General features: G+C 53.6%; 1 protein-coding gene across 10 annotated transcripts in view; it reads left to right on the plus strand.

Annotated features, from left to right (window-relative positions):
- The window catches only part of EEFSEC (eukaryotic elongation factor, selenocysteine-tRNA specific), a 266,019-nt gene that overhangs the window by 208,392 nt on the left and 36,920 nt on the right, over window positions 1-20,707 (plus strand). For 6 of the 10 annotated variants that reach the window (XM_072784897.1, XM_072784891.1, XM_072784894.1 and 3 more), the window contains 2 exons: window positions 11,429-11,585; window positions 18,197-18,272. The exons of 1 other annotated variant lie outside the window; for it this stretch is intronic. In XM_072784897.1, coding sequence (XP_072640998.1) covers window positions 11,429-11,585; window positions 18,197-18,272 — 233 coding nt within the window. The remainder of the gene's footprint in view (window positions 1-11,428; window positions 11,586-18,196; window positions 18,273-20,707) is intronic. 3 more of the 10 variants (XM_072784892.1, XM_072784893.1, XM_072784896.1) reach the window with 1 other exon arrangement.

The raw sequence follows: 20,707 nt of genomic DNA on the forward strand, positions 1-20,707 counted from the left end.
AAGTTGGTAATAAGTGGAGTCATAATTATAGTGGGCACTTTAGAATGCAGATTCCAGAATTGAACAGGCCCACTAAACAGCAGATAAGGACACAGGGGTGTAACACAAGGCTACACTTGACTTCTAGATAGAAACAGAGAGAATACACTTTCTCTTTTTTTCCTGTGGGACATTCATTTGAAAAATATTTATAGAATACCTATGTGCTGTTTTCAGGGCTGGGGATAACAATAAATAAGAGAGACAAAATCCCTGTCCTCGTGGGACTTAGATTCTAGTTGTACCCGTGGCCACAGAGAAAACTCTAGTAGATTTTTTTTTTAAAGATTTTATTTATTTATTCATGAGAGACAGAGAGAGAGAGAGGCAGAAACACAGGCAGAGGAAGAAGCAAGCTCCATGCAGGGAGCCTGATGTGGGACTCGATCCCGGGACTCCAGGATCACGCCCTGGGCTGAAGGCAGGCGCTTAACCGTTGAGCCACCCAGGGATCCCCTCTAGTAGATTTTTACAAGTAGAAGTCACAAACTGTTAAAATTATAAGTGAAGAATAGATATAGATACGTAGATGTGTGTGTGCATTTGCTCATTTTTTCATGTGTTCGCAGCTTGGAAATTTGCAAGCAGTAAGTTGCTGTTCATTTGGCTAAGGCTCTTCCTCATACTGTTATATAATGTAGAACCCCTTAGTAATTTTCTCTTTCTTCGGGGTTTTTGTGTGTGTGTGTGGACTTTTTTGTGGTCCCTTGATTACATCGCAAAGGAAGCCTTAGATTCCCTTGAAGGTGACTTTAACACGCCTCTGTTCCGTGCCAGTCTGCTTTTTGAATAGTCAGAAAACAGGCCCAAGGTAGGTCCTTCCAGTAGCAACAGTCTGTGACTAGCATCCAATTCATTCTTTTAATTGTATTTACTTTACCGTCAGGTTCCTGTTTATGGCGACTCTTGTCTCTCACAGGTACCATGTGCAGTTTCCCTTTAAGCACAGGTATTTCAAGAAAGCAATTAGGTAAAGGCTCTTTCTTCACAGGTGTACAGAGGTTTGGCAAAGTGAAGGGGGGGTGGAGAGGGTTTCTGAACTGGGGCAGAGCAGCTAAGCCCCACTCCAGAGGGCCCTTCATTGCGGCCTTGTGCAGATTCAGACCCGCTGCTCCTCTCAGTGAGCTGGGCCGAGGGTCATGGGAAAGGTGGCCTTCCTGTGGAGGACAGACCCACATACAAGAGGGCCTAAGGGAGCAGGACTCCACTGAGGTGGGGGAGGGGGTCCGCTAAGGGGAAAGCACAAAGAGCTAGTGTGACCTTTGAGCTGTGCCTTGTGACCGGTCAGACGTGTGGGGTGAGGGGGGTCCCCAGGGCTAGGCACTGTCTCTGCAGAGGCACAGTCTGGAAAAGGGCCCTCAGCCCGGGAGCACCCAGCCCCTGAGGGATGGGAAAGCTCCAGTGTGTAGGTAGGCCGGACCACTAAAGTTGCCAGCAGAGCAGGCAACGCAGGTTGGGGGCTGGGGGAGGCTGGGGCTTGGTTCCGATTGTGCGGGAGAAATCCCTGGAGGAGGATCAGCCAGGGCAGCCTACAAAGTGGGTATCCACTCAAGGTCCCCAACCTTGTCTCATTCTGAGCCTGGGTACCCCAGGCTGAGTTGAGTGGTCTGGCTTCACTGAAGCTACTTAGTGTGGGGCGGTTTCCTCATGTGTAACAATTGCATGGGAGAAGGTGGGGCGGACAAGAGCTCCTGGCGGAGGACACAGAGTACTCTGTGCTGCCTGCCCTGCCGTGCTCCACTTCACACCTCCGCCTGCTGCCACACCCCAAGGGCCCTCCTCACCTCCCGCCTTGCCCCAGTAGCTTGCTTACACAGTTCCAACCACATCGTTTTCTCCTAAACAAAGGTGGTCCCACCAGCTCTTACTCAAAAATCCCTTTGGGCCAACCTCATGGCCAAGGTAAAGACAATACTCACACCTTAGCTACCATGGCTGGCCTGCCACTAATTGTGAAGTTGGGTCTCAGGGTGTGGCAGGCTGAGGAGACAGGCACACAGGACCAAGGGGATGCCTCTTTGTGACCAGGGCTGGAGGAGAGGAGAGAAGAGGAGTGGACCAAGTATGGCAGTGTCTGCAGGCACAGGGAATTCGGGTTCCAGCCAGGGCCCCAGGGGATGCTGGATGGCCCCCTGCACAGGTGTGAGACTTTGGGGGAGTCTCTTTCCCTCAGTGTCCTTACTGGAAAAACAGGGGCTATGCTCCCTATTGCATGGGCTGGTGTGGGGCAGGGAGACAAGTACATATAAAATGGTGAGTGCTATACCTGGCACAGTAGGCCATTGTTAAGCATTGGCTCTCTTCATTGTTATATACTTGGACTTTCCTGAGGACACAAATGCCTGGGTTCCCAGCTGGGGTGGTGGCAAGACACTGGCATCCACACCTCTCCTGCAGTGGGATCAGGCCAGGCATGCCGACCATCCTGGCTCTGGCACCCTGGTGCCGGATGGGGAAGGCCTTAGGGCTGGACCAGGGAGCCTGCAGCATGAGCCCAACGAAGTGTAAACATGCAGACGCCACCAGGAGTGCTGGCTGGCTTTGAAGTCTAAAGTACTGCTGCCTCCCAGCTCTTGGCTCACCCCACTCCACTGCTGATGGCTTGTTAAATGTGCCCAGGGCACTGGAGAGCTTATGGCCAGGCTGCAGACCAGCCCAGGCTCCCTGCGGTCCTTCCTGAGCAGGGACCAGCTAGCAGACCCCAGCCCTTGGAGGAAGTGGCACTATGATCTACCTGGTCCCTGCGGCCACTTTGCTAACTCTTGCGGCCCTGGGCCCCATCCAGCAGGCTGAAGGCTGTGTCCGCTCCCAGGCTACTTGAGAAAACAGAGGTACCCCCTGAAGCAGAAGGAGATCAGATGGCTGTCCTAGTGTTCCAGCCCTAGCCCAAGCCCTCAGCCCCTCCCCTCCCTTCCAAGTGTCAGCATCTGATAGTGGAGAGTCTTACTCAGCTGCTGAAGTGCCTGTGAGCTTCCTTTTAAAGATTGCTTTTTTGGTCGAATACAGACACAGGGTCAAGGCACTGGAAAGAGCTGGCTCTGGATTGGCCCAGCTTGGCCATAGACAAGTCACTCTTTCCCCAACACCCCCTCCCCATCCCCAGAACTGATTTCTTCTGTAAAGGAGCTGCAGTGGGGAGTTGATGAGATCACACTGCTGAGGGCCGAGGACAGGGCCTGGCATGAAGCAAGTGCTCACTAAAATGTCCCCTTTTTCCTCCATGAAAATATAACTGCCTTTTCGAGCCGTGCCTTGGTTCCTTATGAGCCCCAGACAGACAGCTTTACTTGAATCGGTGCCTGAGTGATGGAAGACAGAACCATGGAGGGAAGCTTGTTAAATGTGCCCAGGGCACTGGAGAGCATGCTGACAGGGTGCAGGGAACTGGGACGTGTGGCTTGCTATGGACGAGCGAGGGACCTGCCCACCCCTGGGACAGAGGTGGGCAGATGCCTCCTTGGGTGGGCGCCTTCTGTGATGCCCAGAGCCTGGCCTGCCCCGGACCTCCTCACTGGGCCTCTGCAACTCACTTGACCAAATGAGATGGGTTGAAAGCTGCTCTCCTTTCCTGGGTTGACACCACGGATTGCAGTGAGGTTGGTTGTCACTTAAAGCAATCTTTCACATTAGGAACCTTGCCCCTTCTCATAATAACATTGGAGGTGGATACGTTCACCCTGTTTTCCCAGAAGAGAACAGTGAGGCTCAAAGAAGTGATAAAGCCTGCCCAAAGTCCCACTGTGGCTGGTGGAGGAGCGGCCCTACCTTGCAGGCCATTCCAGGGCCTCCCTCTCCCTGCCATACCAAGCCATTGCCCTGTAACTGGGGAAGAAGAAAAGGTATCCTCTGGGCGTGATGTTTCTGATGCCAAATAAGGATGGGTGACACCAGAACAGCAGCATTGCAGGGACTCTTAGGGAAGTTGTCGATCCTGGTGCCTGTCAAGTGCCCTGGGAGAATTACCACCTGTGTGCCAGCCTCATTGGTGATCCAGGCAACTTCTGAGTTCTTGCCTTGTGGATCCCTTCCCTGGTTGTGTCCTCAGCGAAGATCTCGCTATAGGATAGAGGGTACAAGGGAGAGAACCAGAGTCCCAAGAGCAGCCGCCAGCATGTAGTCTGTGCAGAGTAGGTGTCAGCATCCCTGCTTTTCTTCAGTTAGATAACTCTCCATCTCTTGGTTTCCAAGTATGTCTTAGTTGTTCTTGCCAACACCCCTAAAAAACAAACAAACAAAAAAAAACCCAGCCTTTTCAGAGGAACACACTGAGATCAGGGAAGTCCCTTGCCCAAAGTCCTGTTGCTGGAAAACGCAGTCTAGACTCAAACCCCCCAGCCCTTCCTCTTGCTTTAGTCCTCCTCACAGCCGACTGAGCAAGTAACTTGGGGCCCCACTGCACAGCTGGCTGCCCCTCTTTGCTTGATGCCAGTTCTCTAATTTGAATTAGAATCATCGCTTCAGAACTTGGGCAGTTCCCAAGCCTCATCATGGAAGCTGGGCCCTGAGAGAGACACACACATGTAATGACATAATTATGTGCACTGGCAGCCAGGTCCCCACTCAGAGGCTGGGGACAGTAGGGACTTGCCCGGCGCATAAGCGAGGTCCTGGGCTTCCATGCGCAACCAGTGACTGCTCTTTGGGAACTCACTCTCTGGTGACTAAAGGCTAATATTCATGCAAACAGTGAAAGTCCCCACTTAGAGTTATTGTTGTAGCTGTGCTGGCCTAGGTTCAGCATTGTTTCCGAGGAGCAAGGCCTGCTGAACAAGTCCCACATGCATTTCTTTTGGTTTGACGTCACAATGATTGATTTCAAAATGAAAAGCCTCCAACTGTTTGTTCTCTGAAGGTTTTTCCTCATTGGATGTGCTGGTGTCCGATCTCTGAGGTCTCTCTTTTAGCTGGAAGAATCTATAACTTGGAGACAAGCCCAACCACTGGGCATGCACACATATTCTAGAGATGAATAGGGCGGAGAAAATGCATTTCCTCCAGCCCTGCCCTCTAACACCCAGGACAAACAATGACCCCAGGTCTTCCAGAAGCTTCCCAGAGATGCTGGCCTCACTGCCTCTAGCAAGAAGGGCCATCATCCATCCCTCTCTCTAGCCAGACTTTGAATGAAGTTACTCACACTGGACATCTGTGAGTCCTCTCTCAGCACACCACCCCCAGGAATATCTGGAGGGCTCCTGTTCTGGGGATGCAGAAACACATTTAGGCCAGTTCCTGACTTCCAGGACCACCAATTGGGGCAGCTGGTGCAGACAAATTGCTGCTGAGCCAAGACCCACACATAGGCCTTGTTCCTGCCCCTTCCAGGCTCTGTGGCTGGCTCACATCTGCGTGTGGCACCCTGTAGGGCTGGGGACACAGGACCTGCTCCTGCACCCCCCCCCACCTTCCTGTGTGTGGTGCAGTGGGGTAGGTCCTGAGGGAAGAAGAACCCCTGCCTAGGAAGTGTGGGACAGCTCTGTGTGAACCTGCCATAACTCTCTTAACTCACTTTGTAGATGGGGAGCTAAGGCCCACAGTGGTTAGGCCGTGGGCCAGAGTCTCCAAGACCACAAGACCAGGGCTTTGAGCCCAAGTAGGCTGGTTCCAGAGCCCAGGCTCTGGCCCACTGCACAAGAAGGAGCTTGGCATTCCTTCCAGAATTGGCCCTTCTGTGTGAAACCTTAAGAGCTATGTTGGACAATAGCATTCAAGTCTGTTCTTAGCTGCAGCTAATCGCCTCATCTCCTTCTGTCTTCCCTCATACCTGGTCCTCATCCTCTTAGCCTTCTTTCTTAGTCTTTTCTTGTCTCCAGTGCGCCCATGTCCCCATACATGGCCTGTACTGGAATCTTACCAGAAGGGTGACTTGCCTCTTGGCCCCATAACCATCGGTAAAGGAAAGCTTACTCACTCCAGCCTCATTTTGTGGATGAGGAAACTGGGGAGGCCCCAGGGGAGGGGGGGGGTTGGTCAGCAGCTTGCCTCACTGGCCCTCAGTGTATTTTGGGCTGGCAGCAAGTTGGCCCCAGAGCAAACCAGAAGCCCTTGACAGCCATGAAGTGTACTGCATCCACTGGGCTGGCAGATCTTCCTTTGATAATCAGGTGCTTGGGACGCACCTCAGTTCCTGCATATAGTGGCCAGGCTCCATCTGTCTTCCCTCTCTGCAGTTGAGATAGGCTCCTCCAATAGCTTGGGGCTTTCAGGAACTGGGACCGGCAGGGATAGGGCTGCTCTGCTGCCCCTGGGCTGGATTTGGAAGCCAGCTTGGGTGCAGCCAGTCATGGAATGACTCGGAGGAGTCCCGAGGGTAGGAAATGCCCTGGCTGGGCTCAGTCACTGCTGCCAAACCCCCACCTCCTCTGCTCTCTTGCCGTGGGGGTGAATGCAGGGAAAGCTGGAATGCATGACTTTGAGCAAGTCCTTTCACTTTGCTGAATCCCTACAGCACTTTTCTGAAAATTAACTAATGATGTGGAGGTGGCTGTCATCTGCTGAGGGTGGGAGGGGAGAGAAAGTGCAGAGGGCTGGATGGTCTGAGGGAGGAGGAGTTTGCTACCAGCTTCTCTAACTGCCTCAGCAGCTTGTGTCCATAGTGCCCATCTAGGCCATCTTCCCACTCCTGGAAGGATCCACTCAGGATGCTGGGAATGACAGTGCAGGCCATCGGTGGGCAGGAGTAGGGAGTGCCAACATTCCTGAGACCACACTGGGTTTGCAGCAGTGTGCCAAAGGCCCGCCTTCTCACCCATGTTGCCTGGCCCTACAGGTTGAATCAAAGACACAGAAGTTAGTGGGACATGACACCTAATCTGTGCTGTCATGCCTTCTGGCCAAGCCGTAAAACAGGAGTGACAGAGGCACTCCCTTTGAACTTGAATCCTTTCTAAACTGCCCCTCAGGCCCCTCCTCAGAGGGTCAGAAAAAGCCCATTCGCTCCTCTCCTTATTCCGGATGCTTAAAAAAATATTGTGGTAATGTAGGTCAGTGAACTGACCGGCACCACACACCAGCAGGATTACAGGGCCCGCCAGCCCGCACGCTGGCCCACTTGGTCAGATGAGAACATAAACAAGAAGGGCCAGGAGCCCTCGGCTTCCCCAGCCCTAGGCTTTTGTTTATGTAGCACTTAAACCAACTTTGGGGTCGTTGCAGTCTGCCGTGGAACCCCTGAAGCTTTTTGAAGTTCCCCTGAAGTTAATAAAATTAGTCTGCCCTCATTGCAAGTCCTTGGCTTGCAGGGGGAAGATGGATCCTCGGCTGTGTCTGTAGCATTTAGCTTTTTAAGTTAATATTCTATAACCAAGAGAAAGGGGAAGGCAGGGGAGAAGATGCAGTAAAAAGTCTTATGAAATGCCTTTATGCTAATAGGTAGCATGCCTGCCACCCCAGGGCCCTGGTCATGGTAGAGCCCAGCCACCAGGCCCACTGGAAGGCCACAAGATGAGCCGCCATGCTCCAACGTGATGAGGGATGACCAGCACTGAGGTGTGGGAGGGAACTAGGTACAAGGCAAGGCTGTCAGCTCCCTCTTTAATGAAACGTACCCCCCAACCACAAGTCCACTTGAGTGATTTTCTTTTGCCCCCAGAGAACCAAGAGTCACCTTCTGTCACCAGTGTCTCCCTCCCCACTTGCATATTGTGTGCATACTTACTGGGACCTGTTGTGGGTCAGGGCATTGTAAGATAGAACTTCCAGTCTGTCTGGTGAGGGACACAGATGGGCCTGGGGACAGGAGGTGCCTGCTTTGTGGGAGAGGGTCTGAAGGAAAGCTTGTCTGAGCGGAGCCTAGGAGAACTGAGTAAGATCTGGGGTGGATACAGAGTTGGGAAGAGGGTGGCAGGATGATCGATGTGTTCATTATGTTCACTGGCTCAATGATGGTAATGGTTTCATGGGTATATATGTATATCCCAAATTATCAAGTTACTTACCTAACGTGTACATGCTTATGTTATTTATCAATTATGTCTCAATGAAGTGTTAAAAGAATGAAAGGCCATAGGCAGGATGTACCAGCAATCACAGGTACGTGTTCCACATTGACTTAGGCATTCAAGGAGCATGCATGTAGTAAGTGCCTGTTGGCACACAGGAAATGCAACTGTGGAGAAGAGAGATGTGTTTCTGCTTTCATGGACCTTGGCCTGCTTGGGAGGAGTGAACAAGTAATAGATAAAGCATATCAGGGAGTGATCTGTGTTCTGAAGACAGGGACAGGACCAGGGTGTGCAGAGGAGTAAGGGCCAGGGTGCAGGAGGGGCCCAAGTCTGAAGGCCTTGATTGGAGCCCTTGCTGGGCACTGGGGGCCTGCCCAGAGATGGGGGCACCCTGTCTGCCAGTGAGCAGTCCAAAGGCAATGGGACGGAGGGAGAATGTAATTGCCTTCCCCATGGACATACAGGAGCCTCTTGAGGCAGGAGCTTTTGATTTGGCACATGGTAGGCTCTCAATAAGTATTTGTGGGAGAAAGGAAGGACATTATAAATTTGATGTGAATTTTCTGCCTGGATTGCCCATTGTATCCCTGTGGTGCCTTTTATAAGGTGGTTGTCTACGTAAGTTGTAAGCTCTTGGTACCAGGACCATGTGTTTGTCATTTCTCGGCCAGCCATGATGCTGGGCACATGCTATCAGCTGGCTCTGTCTCACAGGCTAGCAAAGGCCTGGGACCCACACAGCCTGCCCAGAGTAGCCCAGGGCATCCCAGCAGCCCCAGACCTGCCTGCTTCTCCATCTTGGTGGAGGGAGGGGGTCAGCATAGTCTTTGAATGCTTCACCCTAGGCTCTGCAAAGGCCCACCACACTTGGGTTTGAGCCTCCAGTGTACGGCTGGCTGTGGTGACTGCAGTTCCCTCAGGTCTTGCCTATAACTGCCCTGAAGTAGAAATGAAAATCCGTTGCAGACAAGGATGCTTGAGGGCTTGGGGACCCCGCCAAATGCCTCTGTCATAGGCTGAGGTGTTCTGAGTCAGTCTCTTTCTCCTAAGGACAGGTGGCCCCGCCCTCAGCAGCACAGGCTGAACTTAGGATGGGAAGTGGCAGTGAGCACCTCTGGTCATGGGGAACATGAAATAGCTAGTCCAGAGCCTTCGGCTCAGTTCAGCTGAACTTCCTGGGTCCCTACTATACCAGACTAGGCTGCTGAATGTGATAGGCAGGCCTGCCTCCCAGTTCCTGCCTCCCGGGTCCTGACTCCCAGATCCTGCCTCCCGGGCTCCTGCCTCCCGGGCTCTTGCCTTCCGAGCTCCTGCCTCCGGGCTCCTGCCTCTGGGCTCCTGCCTCCCAGGATCCTGCCTTCCAGTCTCCTGCCTCCTGGGCTCCTGCCTCCCAAGCTCCTGTCTCCCAGACTCCTGCCTCCCGGTCTCCTGCCTCCTGGGCTCCTGCCTCCCAGCTCCTGCCAGGCTGGAAACGGAGCTCCACATGCAGGCTACTCTGCTGGAGTGGAGACAGGACACCTGGGAGCTGGGAAGCCCGGGAAAACATACGGGGCTGATCACATCTGCTGGCTCTCACTCCCCATGTCTGTAGTCAGAGGAGCCACCTCCATTCATTTCACCCAGCAGCACCCACAGATGGGTCAGAGCCCACAGCAAGCCAACCCACAGGGGAGCTCTGCAGAGCTGAGTCCTGAAGGACGAGGAGGAGTTCATGTGTGGGAATGAGATTTGTGAATTATAAAGGGCTGTGCAAGTGGAAATGATTATTCTTATCGTTATTTGTATCCGATTCATCCATCACTGGGGAGAGGAGGAATGCAAGTACCTTTTATCTGGCACTATGAATCAAATAGAATAGGATATGTTTTTCTAAAAGGGTTTTAGGGTAAATGGGACAGTTTCTGCCTTTCAAAACAATCCATCTGGGGCCCTTAGCCAAATCTTGGCGTCTTGGGCAGAAGTGAGATGTTTCTGAGGTTGAGGACAGTACAGCCCACAGGGGTTCCCCCATGAGGCTCAGCCTCAGGAGGAGAGGACATGGAGGTGGCAAGTCCCACCATTGGCAGTGCTTCTGGCCTCCACAGTGCTGCCTGGGCTAGCTCCAGCTCAGACTCGACCCCGGTCCCCAAAAGAACCCAGGCCAGTGCACAGGGCCTGGAGAGCAAAAGGAAGCCTCCCCCATTTCCCCGGTGGCAGCTGTGTGGGACCCAGCATGCTAGATGCCAGATGGAGCAGGAGTTCTGCTCCAAAGTAGCAGCAAATCTCAGGAAGAAGCTCTGTGTTAGACCTTCTGAGATCATCTGGGAGAGGGTCTAGTCCGTAACGTGCGCCCATGCGCGCATAGACACACGCGCGCACGTGCCCCTTTTTCTCTTTCTTTGACTCGGAGGCCTGGCACCTTCCTGGCATGGGCCCTGCAAAGGAGCTGGGCAGGGCAGGGGAGGGGAGGCTACCTGGTGGGGGCTTTAGGTGCCATGGAAGGAGCCATGCCACCTTCCCTGAGGGGAGTATGTTGAGCTGCCAGAGGCCACAGGAGGGGAGAGTGACACTTCAGCCTTCCCTGTGCTCAATCCTTGGGGAGAGGTTCAAGGTGAACATAGCTCATGCTGAAATCAGGGCTCTCCAGGTTGGCTTTTTTATGCACACACATGTCCCTTTTGTCAGCCTGGGCCTCCATGAATAGGCGAGGGGCATAGGTTCAGCAGCAGAGGGTCTGGCCAGGGGGCAGCCAAGGAAGATGGGGCTTCTGCCAGGATCGAGGTAGGAGGGCATCATTCAGAGGGCACAGTGGGGCTGTAGAGTAGATGTGGGCCAGGCCAGGAAGAGGCTCTGACAAAGTGAGGAAAGCTGTGGCTGAAATACATATGTGTGTACTGAGCTGGAGGAGCAGAGCCTGGGTTCTCAGACACTGCTAGGAAGGAAAACCAGGGAGAGGGTGAGGTGAGTTCTAGAAAGCCTTGCTGCAGGTTCAAGAGTGGATGTCCTCCTCTCAGGTTCCAAGAGTGGATGTCCTCCTCTCAACCTGGGATGCCCATGCAAGCTTTCCTCAGGAGTGCTGCCAGCCATCATTAGCCAAGTGCTCGGGGACAGGCAGGGTGCAGTGGCCGTGGAGAGGCAGGTACTGGTAGGGCGATTGTGGATTCTGAGCTCCCTTAGCCCTGGGAGTTCTGTGACCTTAGATGGATGGCCTGACTGCTGTGCCTCCCTCCTGCTGCTGCCGTAGTGCTAAGTGTGATCCACATAAAGCTCTAGTAGGGGGCCTGGCTGCTCAATAGAAGTCATGGTGGTGATGAGGGCTGGTCTCCACGTAGCTCCAGTGTGTTCCATTGTCAGTGAGATGGGCAAATCACCAGGTAAGGGGTTGGGGGGAGGGGGATGGTAGCAGCGGCAGATCTGGCCTCCTCCACACACTGATGCTCTCTCTGGGGCTGGGTGTGTGGGGACAGGTGATGGATGACCACAGCGTGATCGGCCGTTCCCTGTTCAAAAAGGAGACCAACATCCAGCTCTTCGTGGGCCTCAAGGTACACCTGTCCACTGGGGAGCTGGGGATCATTGACAGCGCCTTCGGCCAGAGTGGCAAGTTCAAGATCCACATCCCTGGTGAGTGCAGTTGCTTCCTACCACTGGCAGGCACTGTGCAAACATGGCGAGATGGTGGAGACAGTGCATGGACAGTGCTCCTTGGCTCAGGATGCTCAGCCTGCCTGAGCTGACACACAGGGCCCAGCCCACTCAACATCATGGCCTCTGGTCCCACAGGCTTTTGGTTGGAGAGCCAGGGTGGGTCCTGGAAGTGCCTGGTTTGGAATCAGCCTCTGTTCTGAGCCAGGGTCAGAGTGTGAGTCTGAGCTCCTGCTCCACTGTTACCACACAGGGCTGACCTTGGATGAATTACCCACCTTGTCTGTGAAATGCAGTACCGATATTGATCTGATAGGTGCTTTGGAGGAAGAGTTGGTGAGAGAGACCACCAGGGGCCTGACATACTGCCCCAGTAGCCAGTATGGTTTCCCAGAATATGAGTTGCCACCTATGTTTTTGCCCAGTGGAGACCAGTAGGTGCTGAGCTTCTGCACAATCTGAGTTGGGACTTGTCCATGGCAGGATCAAGGGGGTGCAATTGTTCTTGGGAAGAGAGCCCTTGGATCTCTTTCATTCAGCCCTCTCTTCCATCACTCCTGCACTTACCCCATACCCATCTTTTGGAGGTCCTACCGCACACCAGGCAGGCTGTGGTGCTTGGGGGAGGGGACAGGTGGGAATACATTCAGTGAGTACTATACCTCGCAGAAAAAGTAAAGCAGGGAGAGGAAGAGAATCACTGTGTGTGTGCCTATGGACAGGCAATCAAGAAAGACCTCTCTGAGGAGGTAACCCTTGACTACAGCCCTGACCAAAGGGAAGGAGGGAGCCCCACTGACATCAAGGGAAGGAACACTTCAAGCTCCTGTCCTGTCCTCTCCACTGATCTGGTCATTACCTCAACCAAACCAGTGTCCACGCTGCTCTGCTTCAGCTTCCAAGGAGCACACATGGGTCATGAACGGGGCAGGCCAAGGTCCACACCTCCATTCCCAGAGCCCTGGGCCTGTACCTGTGGGGGCTTACTAGGAGGATAGGAGGGGAGCTACCTGGGGCTAGGGGAGCCGCACCCTGGAATACATCTCTCCCCCTGCTGGTCCAGACAAGGGAAGGACAGCACTGTCTGTTCCTTTTTGGGGGTGTGTAGGATCATGTCGACGCTCCACTCAGCTCCCTTCCTTTAGCCCAAGGCCAGCTCAGAGTTAGGGTGTTCCCAGAACAGGCCAGAGTACAAGAGGAGGCTTGTTTGGGGGCCCTGGGTGCTGGGGTGGGAGTACAGGGAGGGAGACACAGTACCGCTGCTTCAGTCGACTCAAGTTCACATTCCTTTGTAGGTCAGTGTTGCCTTTTTAATAGGTCTGCTTCCTGTTTGTGGCTTTTAAGCTTTTTATTAAATATAACTGGTCAGATTCCTTCATCCCACCCACCCCACTGCTCACCCTCCTCCTGCTTGTCTTTTCCTGTGGATTCCTTCCATAAAGAATTACTTTTAACCTTTTTGAAGGGTATTAATTGTAGAAGAATCTTCAGTGAACCTGAGACACCCAGTGCCAGGTGGAGGAGGAGGAGCATTGCTGGCCTCAAGCTGGATGTGCCAGAGTGTGGAGGCTGAGGATTTTGGCCTTGCACGATTTAAGGCTCCCAGAGCAGGAACAGCTCAAAGGAGCTGTCCCAGCCCACAGATTGTGGGTGGGGCTGGGGTCAAATGTGGCCTATGAGCCTTGATGCTAGCTCTGCAGGGCAGCACAGTGAGGGAAAGGGGATTGGACTAAAGATCATCTGGCTGTCCTCCCATCTGCCCCTGACCACCAGGCCTGGGTGCTCCCTGGGGCCTCTCACCTCAGGTGGCAGGGCCAGATGCCGACAGGGCCAGGTAGCCAGCAGTAGAGAGTAGTGGGGACTATGGTGGCCTGCCATAGACACTGGACTCTGAGATAGGGAATTGACACTAAGCCCATTGCTTCCCCCTCAAGATACTCTCAGAAATCAGGGGGGCTGGGCTGGTGGGACAGCCCCATCCTGACATCCAAAACGCTGGCTGACCCAGAAAGTCTTAGATTTGGAAAGTCTGATGTTTAATAGCTGCTCCCTTCAAAAAAGTGGCCTCCATTTGTCAGTCCTGGGAGGCTGGGAGGCCCTGCAAGATGAGCTAGACACCCACTGGGTCGCATTACTACAGAGAGCAGTGGAGGACTTTGCAACCAGAGTTGAATTTCCTCCTGAGGATCCTACCCGTAGCATAGTGTCTCTGCTTCCAAGTGCTGCTTCATCATGGAACCAGGTTAGTCTCCTCCATCTCCAGAAGGCCCTTGGGAACTGAGAGGGGACTTACTCATAGTCTATTTGGGTGGTCAGCCCCTGCCTGACCCGCCAGCCACAAGAAAAGAGTTGCAGTCTCAGAGAACTGGATGCCATGGGGTCCACGTGTGGTCGGAGAGCCCCTTGTGCTAGGTGGCCTGGCCTGGGCTGCCACTGCTCACCTTGGCAAGTACTGTCCTGCTGTTCCTGCCCTCCTCTCCACCCCAGCGTCCCAGCACCAGCTCCTGCTCTGAGAAGCAGCCCAGTAGGTGAGCTGGAGCCATAGCTGCTGTCAGCCCCACATACCCCACTCTGCAGGGGAAATGAGCTCCTTGATGAATTCCTGGCAGAGAAGAGCAAAGGGGAGGAAGGCACTTGTCCCTCATGACTGCCACTTCTTACTGACTCTAGGGGAGAAGGTGAACATATGCATGCAATTGTATCTTCCAAAACAATGCCTCAGAAACCTAAAATTACACAGTAGGTTGATATGACATGGAAAGCTTTTTGAGTGGCCCATCTCCCATAAGGTGCTCCTGGACCTGCCAGTTTGGGGAGGACTGAATGTAGTCTGTGCTAGTAGCATAGGTGAGGATGGTCTGTAGTGTGCATGCAGCTTACAGCCTTGTCACCAGAGAACCCTAGGCTCCAGGTACCACTGGTGTAATGTGTATCACTGCCTCTAGTCAGGTGACCACACAACTCACAAATGAAACTGACCATGTCACAGAGCTCCAAGTAGACACTCACCTTGGAAGAGCCAGAACAGCAATTATTGAGAACTACAGCCACCAGAGGCCACTGAGGACCTCATCCTCTCCATGGGCCTGTCCCACCTGCCGAGACCAGCACTCCTCGTACGTGTCAGGAAGTTGACCTTGCTGTGGGGCAGCCAGGTTCTCAATCAGACCCCAAAACAGAGGTCTTGGGTCCTGCTAACTCACACTGAGGATCATCACATTTGGGTGATCTTTAATACCCTTTCAGCTATTACTAATCACAACTAAATGACTCTAGACAGATGAGAAAAGAAAAAAAGAAATGTATGGAGTTGTACTTGCAGTAAGAACCCAGAAGGAACTTCTGCTTACTGCTCTTCAGGAGGAGCGTCACTCAGGAGCCATGACAGCTGTCTGAGGGGGACCCCATGAAGCCCCCAGAAAGGTTGGCACCCATGGCATTGGAGTATCACCATTTCACAGATGAAGACACTGAGACCTGGAAGATAAGCAGTGAACTTGCCCAGCATTCTATAATAGGACACGTCAGAGTGGGATTGGGCCCACATCACCCTGCTGACCACTCTCACCCTGCCACATCACCCTGCCGACCACTCTGCCCACCACTCTCCCTGAGCCCTGGCTCCTCACGTGCAGGGCTGGTGGGGAGGGGAGAACATGCAGCTATGTCCCTCGGGTGGTGAGGGAGAAGGGAACTATTGTAGCCATTCTGCTTGACGGACTCTTGAGCAGTGGGCCTGAGAGGTTGCATACCTGGAGAACCACTGCCAGCTCACCTCTGATAGGTGTTCTGAGGAGGGTCCCTAGGCCACCCTGGCTCCAGCTCTGCCCCCCGAAACCAGCTCCAGGTGTCCAGGGCTTTGGTGTGCTATCCCAGTCCAGGCCCTGGCGGCCTGCTCTGGGCTCCGTTTTCTGCCCCTCTACCGTGGCTGCGGGAATGCTCACCTCACCTGCTCCCAGGGCCTTATGCCTCTCTCACTGCCTGGACCACTCTGCAGACACAAACCAGTGCCTCTCTGTGGAGGTACACCTGACTCTGGACCACCGCTTGGTGCTCCTTTTTGGTACTGCCCAGAGCACTTGTGCAGAAGGAAGCCAGAGCAGAAAGGAAGGAGTCTCTTCTAGCTCTTTTCCATTCTGCAGCTGGGGAAACTGAGGCCCCTTGATCACAGCTACACAATCAGTAAGAGCCCCAAGTCTCTGCCTGCCTGTCCAGTCCACAGGGAGACTCACAGCAGCTACCAGGAACGAGAGGCTCAGAGGCCCTCCCTGCTGGCTCTTTTCTCAGAAACTCTTTCCCAGGACTCAGTTCAGGCAGACTGCCCTAACACCCGTGTGCCAAAACAGCCTCCCTTTTGTGTCCCAGGACTCTGGGGCAGCCCTGAACCTCCATTCATCTGTCTCTCGTCAGCTGTTTATCAGGCCCTTCAGGTGCCAGGCCCTGTTCAAGTCCTGGAATGTGTTAGATGGAGGGAGATCCTGAACACTGACTGTGGAGGGAGAGTCCTGGGGTGCTCCATCCTTAGCTTGAGCACCCAGTAGTGCAGCACCACCTCTTCTGCATCCCTGGCTCTCAGTGCTCAGGTCAGCCTAGGAGGGTTAGGTGGACTAGGCCAGGGCTGTAAGTGCTGGAGGCCCAGTTCTTTGGAGAGTCCCTTGGCACAGTACAGGGCATGGCCTGCAGAGACAAGCAGCCATTTTTGATTGCAGCAGGCCATCCCCACTTGGAGCTTCGGCCCCTCAGTGCTAACACCAGGGAATGATTCTGACCTTCAAGCAGGGAGTAAAGATTAGATCATTAAGCTCTGGCCACAGTATCTGACTCATGACAAGGCCTTTGTGAATGGTAGCAATGGTTGTGTGTTGTTTTCACCTACCAGGCACCTCCTCTTACCTGGGGTCTCACGTGCCCACCAAAGGCCCTGCCCCTACGGCAGAGAAAGGGGAGTTACCATCTTTCACTTTGAGATTGGCTCTGCTACCAGGCCCCCTCCCCATTTATTGACCCTGGAAGGCACTTTGCATTTGGTCAAAAACAAGGATTAGACATTACCTTTCTGATTGAAAACAGAATCCCAGGTGTCCCCCTTGGACTGAGCAGGTAATTGGTGAAACATTAGGCACATGGCTTCTAAGAGCTGTCCAGGAATGTTGTCTGAAGCCAGAGGAGCCAGCAGCCAGAGGGAGTGGGGTCGCCTGGAGAGTGTGCAGCATGAAGACCCACAGCAGGGACAGCAGCCCTCCAGGAAAGCAGAAGGCAGGACCCACAGTGGGTGATGACAGCAGTGGCACAGGCAGCAGCTGCTCTGGAGCTCTCGCTCTGCATCAGGGAGCATGCCCTCATGTAAGCAAACCACTCCACCCTCCCAGCAGCCCGAGGAGGTGGGCCTGGCAGCACGTGCATTTCACAGAGGATTGACGCAAACCAGTACGGAGCCCAAGCAACTTGCCTAAGGTGACATGGCAGAGGGAGGAGGACTGGGGCTAAGCCCGGTAGTGGCTGGGGCACACACTGACTCACTGCACACCTCACCGTTCCAGCTCAGAGGTGGCCAGCTGGCCAGTCGCCTGGCACACATGCACTCCCCCTTTTCTGGCTCTTTACTCTCACCTTCTTGTATCAGCAGCAGTGCCAGGTTTTGGGCACACAGGCTCCACGAAGATGTGCTCTAGGAGTTCATAGCTGATCATTCATCTATTCAACAATGGGTGTTTGAGCCCCTCCTATGTGTCATCCTTGTGCCAGGCTGTAGAAGGACCACAGTGACCTCTGTTCTCATGAGGTTTGCAGCATGGTTAGATGTGAGAGTCTTTTGGGGCTGCTGTAATAAATAACACAGGCCGCATGACTTAAAACAAGAACACTTATCCTCTCTGTTCTGGAGGCTAGAAGTCCAGGATCAAGGTGTCAGTGGGGCTGGTTTCTTTAGCAGCCTCGCTCCTTGGCTTGCAGATGGCTGTCTTCTCCCTGTCTCTTCATACGGCCACACATCTCTTCGTATCTCTGTCCTAATTCCCTTTTCTTACAAGGGCACTGGTCAGATTGGATTAAGGTGTGCCCATGTGATCTCATTTTACCTTAATCACCCCTTTTAAAGTCCCTCTCTCCAAATACAGTCATATCCTGAGGTGCATGGGGTTAGGAGTTCAACATGTGAATCTGGGGGCTGTTCAGCCCATGGCATTGGCAAATGCATCTCCCAAGCATTTCCACTTGGCAGCCTTCATCAAGCTGTGCAGAGAAGGTGTGCGGTGCTGTGAGAGTATAGAGCAAGATTAACTCTGGGGTTAGGAAGGCTTCCTGTGGCAGTGGCATGGTATCCCGGGGCCCTGGAGGATGAGTAGGAGTCCTTCAAGCAGAGTGGGGGCGGTGTCCCAGCAAGGACAGGCCTGAGTGAAGCTCTAAGGCAGAAAAGATCGGCATCTTCAGGGATAATGGACCCAGGAAACCAATGGGTGGTGACATGAGCAGGCAGGGGCCACCACATGGAATCTGGTGAGCCCTAGGAGGCTGTTCCTCTCTACCCTCTAATGCAGAGAGGAATTGTCAGAGGGCCGGTGATAGGATACAACATCAAATTTCCATTGCAGCAGGTCCCTTGATGCGATGTATGAAAAGTCATCTTCCTGTCAACCCTAGGAAGGAGTATTGTCATCTCTGTAACAGGTGAGGCTCAAAGAGCCATGCCCCACCCCACCCAGCTCCCACCCCATGCACATGCTCTTCCCAAGGCCCCGGACTACAATTCACAGATGTGTGTCAGAGGAATGGACAACAGGGAAGCAGCAGTGACCCTGTGATGATGCCAAGCTGTGCCTCTCAGGAGTTCACAAAGGGCCATGGGACCATGAGGGGACTACCCTCGAAGGGCATGAGCAAGCTGGGCAGATGCAGGGAGATGTCATCAGAGACATGGCCAGGAACCACAGTAGGAGTTTGGGTCTATGGGAAGCCACCAAAAGCAGGTCTTAAGTGAAAGACTGACTTGATTTGATTTGCATTTTTAAGCGATCCCTCTGGCTACCCTCTGGAGAATGGTTTGAGGAAGGCCATAGAGAAAGCAGGGAGGCAGAAGGCTGCTGCAGTACACAGTGATAGTCAGGCCTGTGTCATGTGCATGGGAATCCAGGAAGGCTTCCCAGAGGAGGTAATATTGGAAAAGAAGGCTGACCCTATCAGTGGACTTCCCCAGGACAACCACAAGGGAAGGAGAAGGCTGTGTTTGGGTGCCTTTGAGGATTGCAGCAGGGAGGGCCACAAGCCAGAGCCACGTCTGAGGGCCTCACGGGCCAGCTCTGGCTCATGGAGTCAGGCCTGCAGGTGAGGCACTTAGTGGGGACCCAGCATAGTCCCAAGGTTCCTCCCTGGGGAAGGAGGGAATGGCTTGGAGGGAGTACAGCTGGAGGCCTGAGTCCACTGAGAGAAGTACTGCTGCATGGGGCAGGAGGGTGTACCTAGAGGTGGCTAGGAGCCAAATAAGCCCATACTCAGCTTTCCCAGATTGGAGCCAAAACTCCTGGTGCCCCCTAGGGTGTCACAGCCCTGTTCTCACCATGTCTGGAAGGATGAACATAGGTCTAACATAGCAGAAAGGTAGCTCTCCAGACCACCCGGAGCACATTCTTACCCTGCAAGGCAGAGCCATGAACTCTTTCCATGGGCCTAGCTCACAGATGCTGCAAGACTGGCACCATGGACCAGTCCTCGGCCCTGAATCCAGAAGCTGGGACCAGCTTCTTGCTTATGTCCCTATCAGATGTTATGGGGAGGGAGACTAAGCCTTGGAAACAAGGCCCTAAGACAAGCTTAGCAACATGCCTGGAGCCATGTCTGTCACCTGCTTGGCCATATCCCTGGCTCCATCAGACACAGCAAAGCCAGGACAACAGAAAGAGTCCCTTGTCTTGGCACTTCACCCCATCAGGAAGGCAAGGCAGCCCTGCACCAGCTGCTCTTCTACAGGCCTACCCTGTTAGGAGCTGGCTGGCGGCTCAGGTGAGCCCTGGAAACGGGGGAGTAGAGCTGGGCCTCCAGCTGCCTGCATGTATGTACCTGTTGGTCCCTCCTCCTGCCATCAGCTGGGAGAGCGGAGCTTCCAGGACTTCCTGTGGAGCAAGTTTCATGCAATTCAAAATGTCTGAGTATGGCCCTGCTGCCCTTAGGCTGGGCCAGGGCATTGCCACCACCCAGCCGAGGCCCTGGTCCCATCTCCAGCTGTAGCAGGTTATGGCAGATGGTCCCAAAAGTGCCTCCTGTATAAACAATTTTTTTTTTAAGATTTTACTTATTTATTCATGAGAGACGCACAGAGAGAGGCAGAGACATAGCAGAGGGAGAAGCAGACTCCCTGCAAGGAGCCCGACGCGGGACTCCATCCCAAGACCTCAAGATCATGCCCTGAGCGAAAAGCAGATACTCAACCACTGAGCCACCCAGGTGCCCCTATAAACGAAAATTAATGAAGTTTTTTGCCTTTTGTTTTTAAGAAAGCAGCATTTAAGAATCAACCGACCATCTATGTTGTAGATAGTGATCCCTGGATACAGTGGGGCAGCTCACTGCCTTCAGAGCCTCTGTTGCATTTGATGAATGAGGAGGGGGTGTAATGATCCAGTCTTGGGGTGCTGTGAGATTTAGGCCAGTGTACAAAGATGCCCTGATCTGCCTGCCGTGTGTGGACACCCAGGCCTGGAAACACAGGCCCTTCCAGGTGGGGCAATGGAGCTGAGGCTGCCATGTCCCAGCAAGCTGCTACCACTCCACTCTACACAGGTGTTGCTGGTCCGCAGCACGGCCACAGTGCAATCAAGTCTTCACATTTTTCAAGAGAGACTGAAGGTCTGGGTTTTTACATGAAATCTCCCAGTTCTCAAATGGGGCCACCATGTCTAGCTTCTTTTGGGGCCAGGTCCTTAAGGCACTGCCTCTCCATCCTCCTGCCGCCCCCATCCCATTTCTCTGAAGGGTACACTGAGGCTTAGAGGAGCCAGATGACCCACCCAGCAGACCCCGAAGTCCCCAGATGGAAGTGGGCATTTCTCATGGTCACCGTTCCGTGGAGAGGCTTCTGGAAATCCAGCAAAGAGGAAAAGTGAAAACTC

This window comes from Canis lupus, chromosome 19, assembly GCF_048164855.1.
Source record: "Canis lupus baileyi chromosome 19, mCanLup2.hap1, whole genome shotgun sequence".
NCBI lineage: Eukaryota > Metazoa > Chordata > Mammalia > Carnivora > Canidae > Canis > Canis lupus.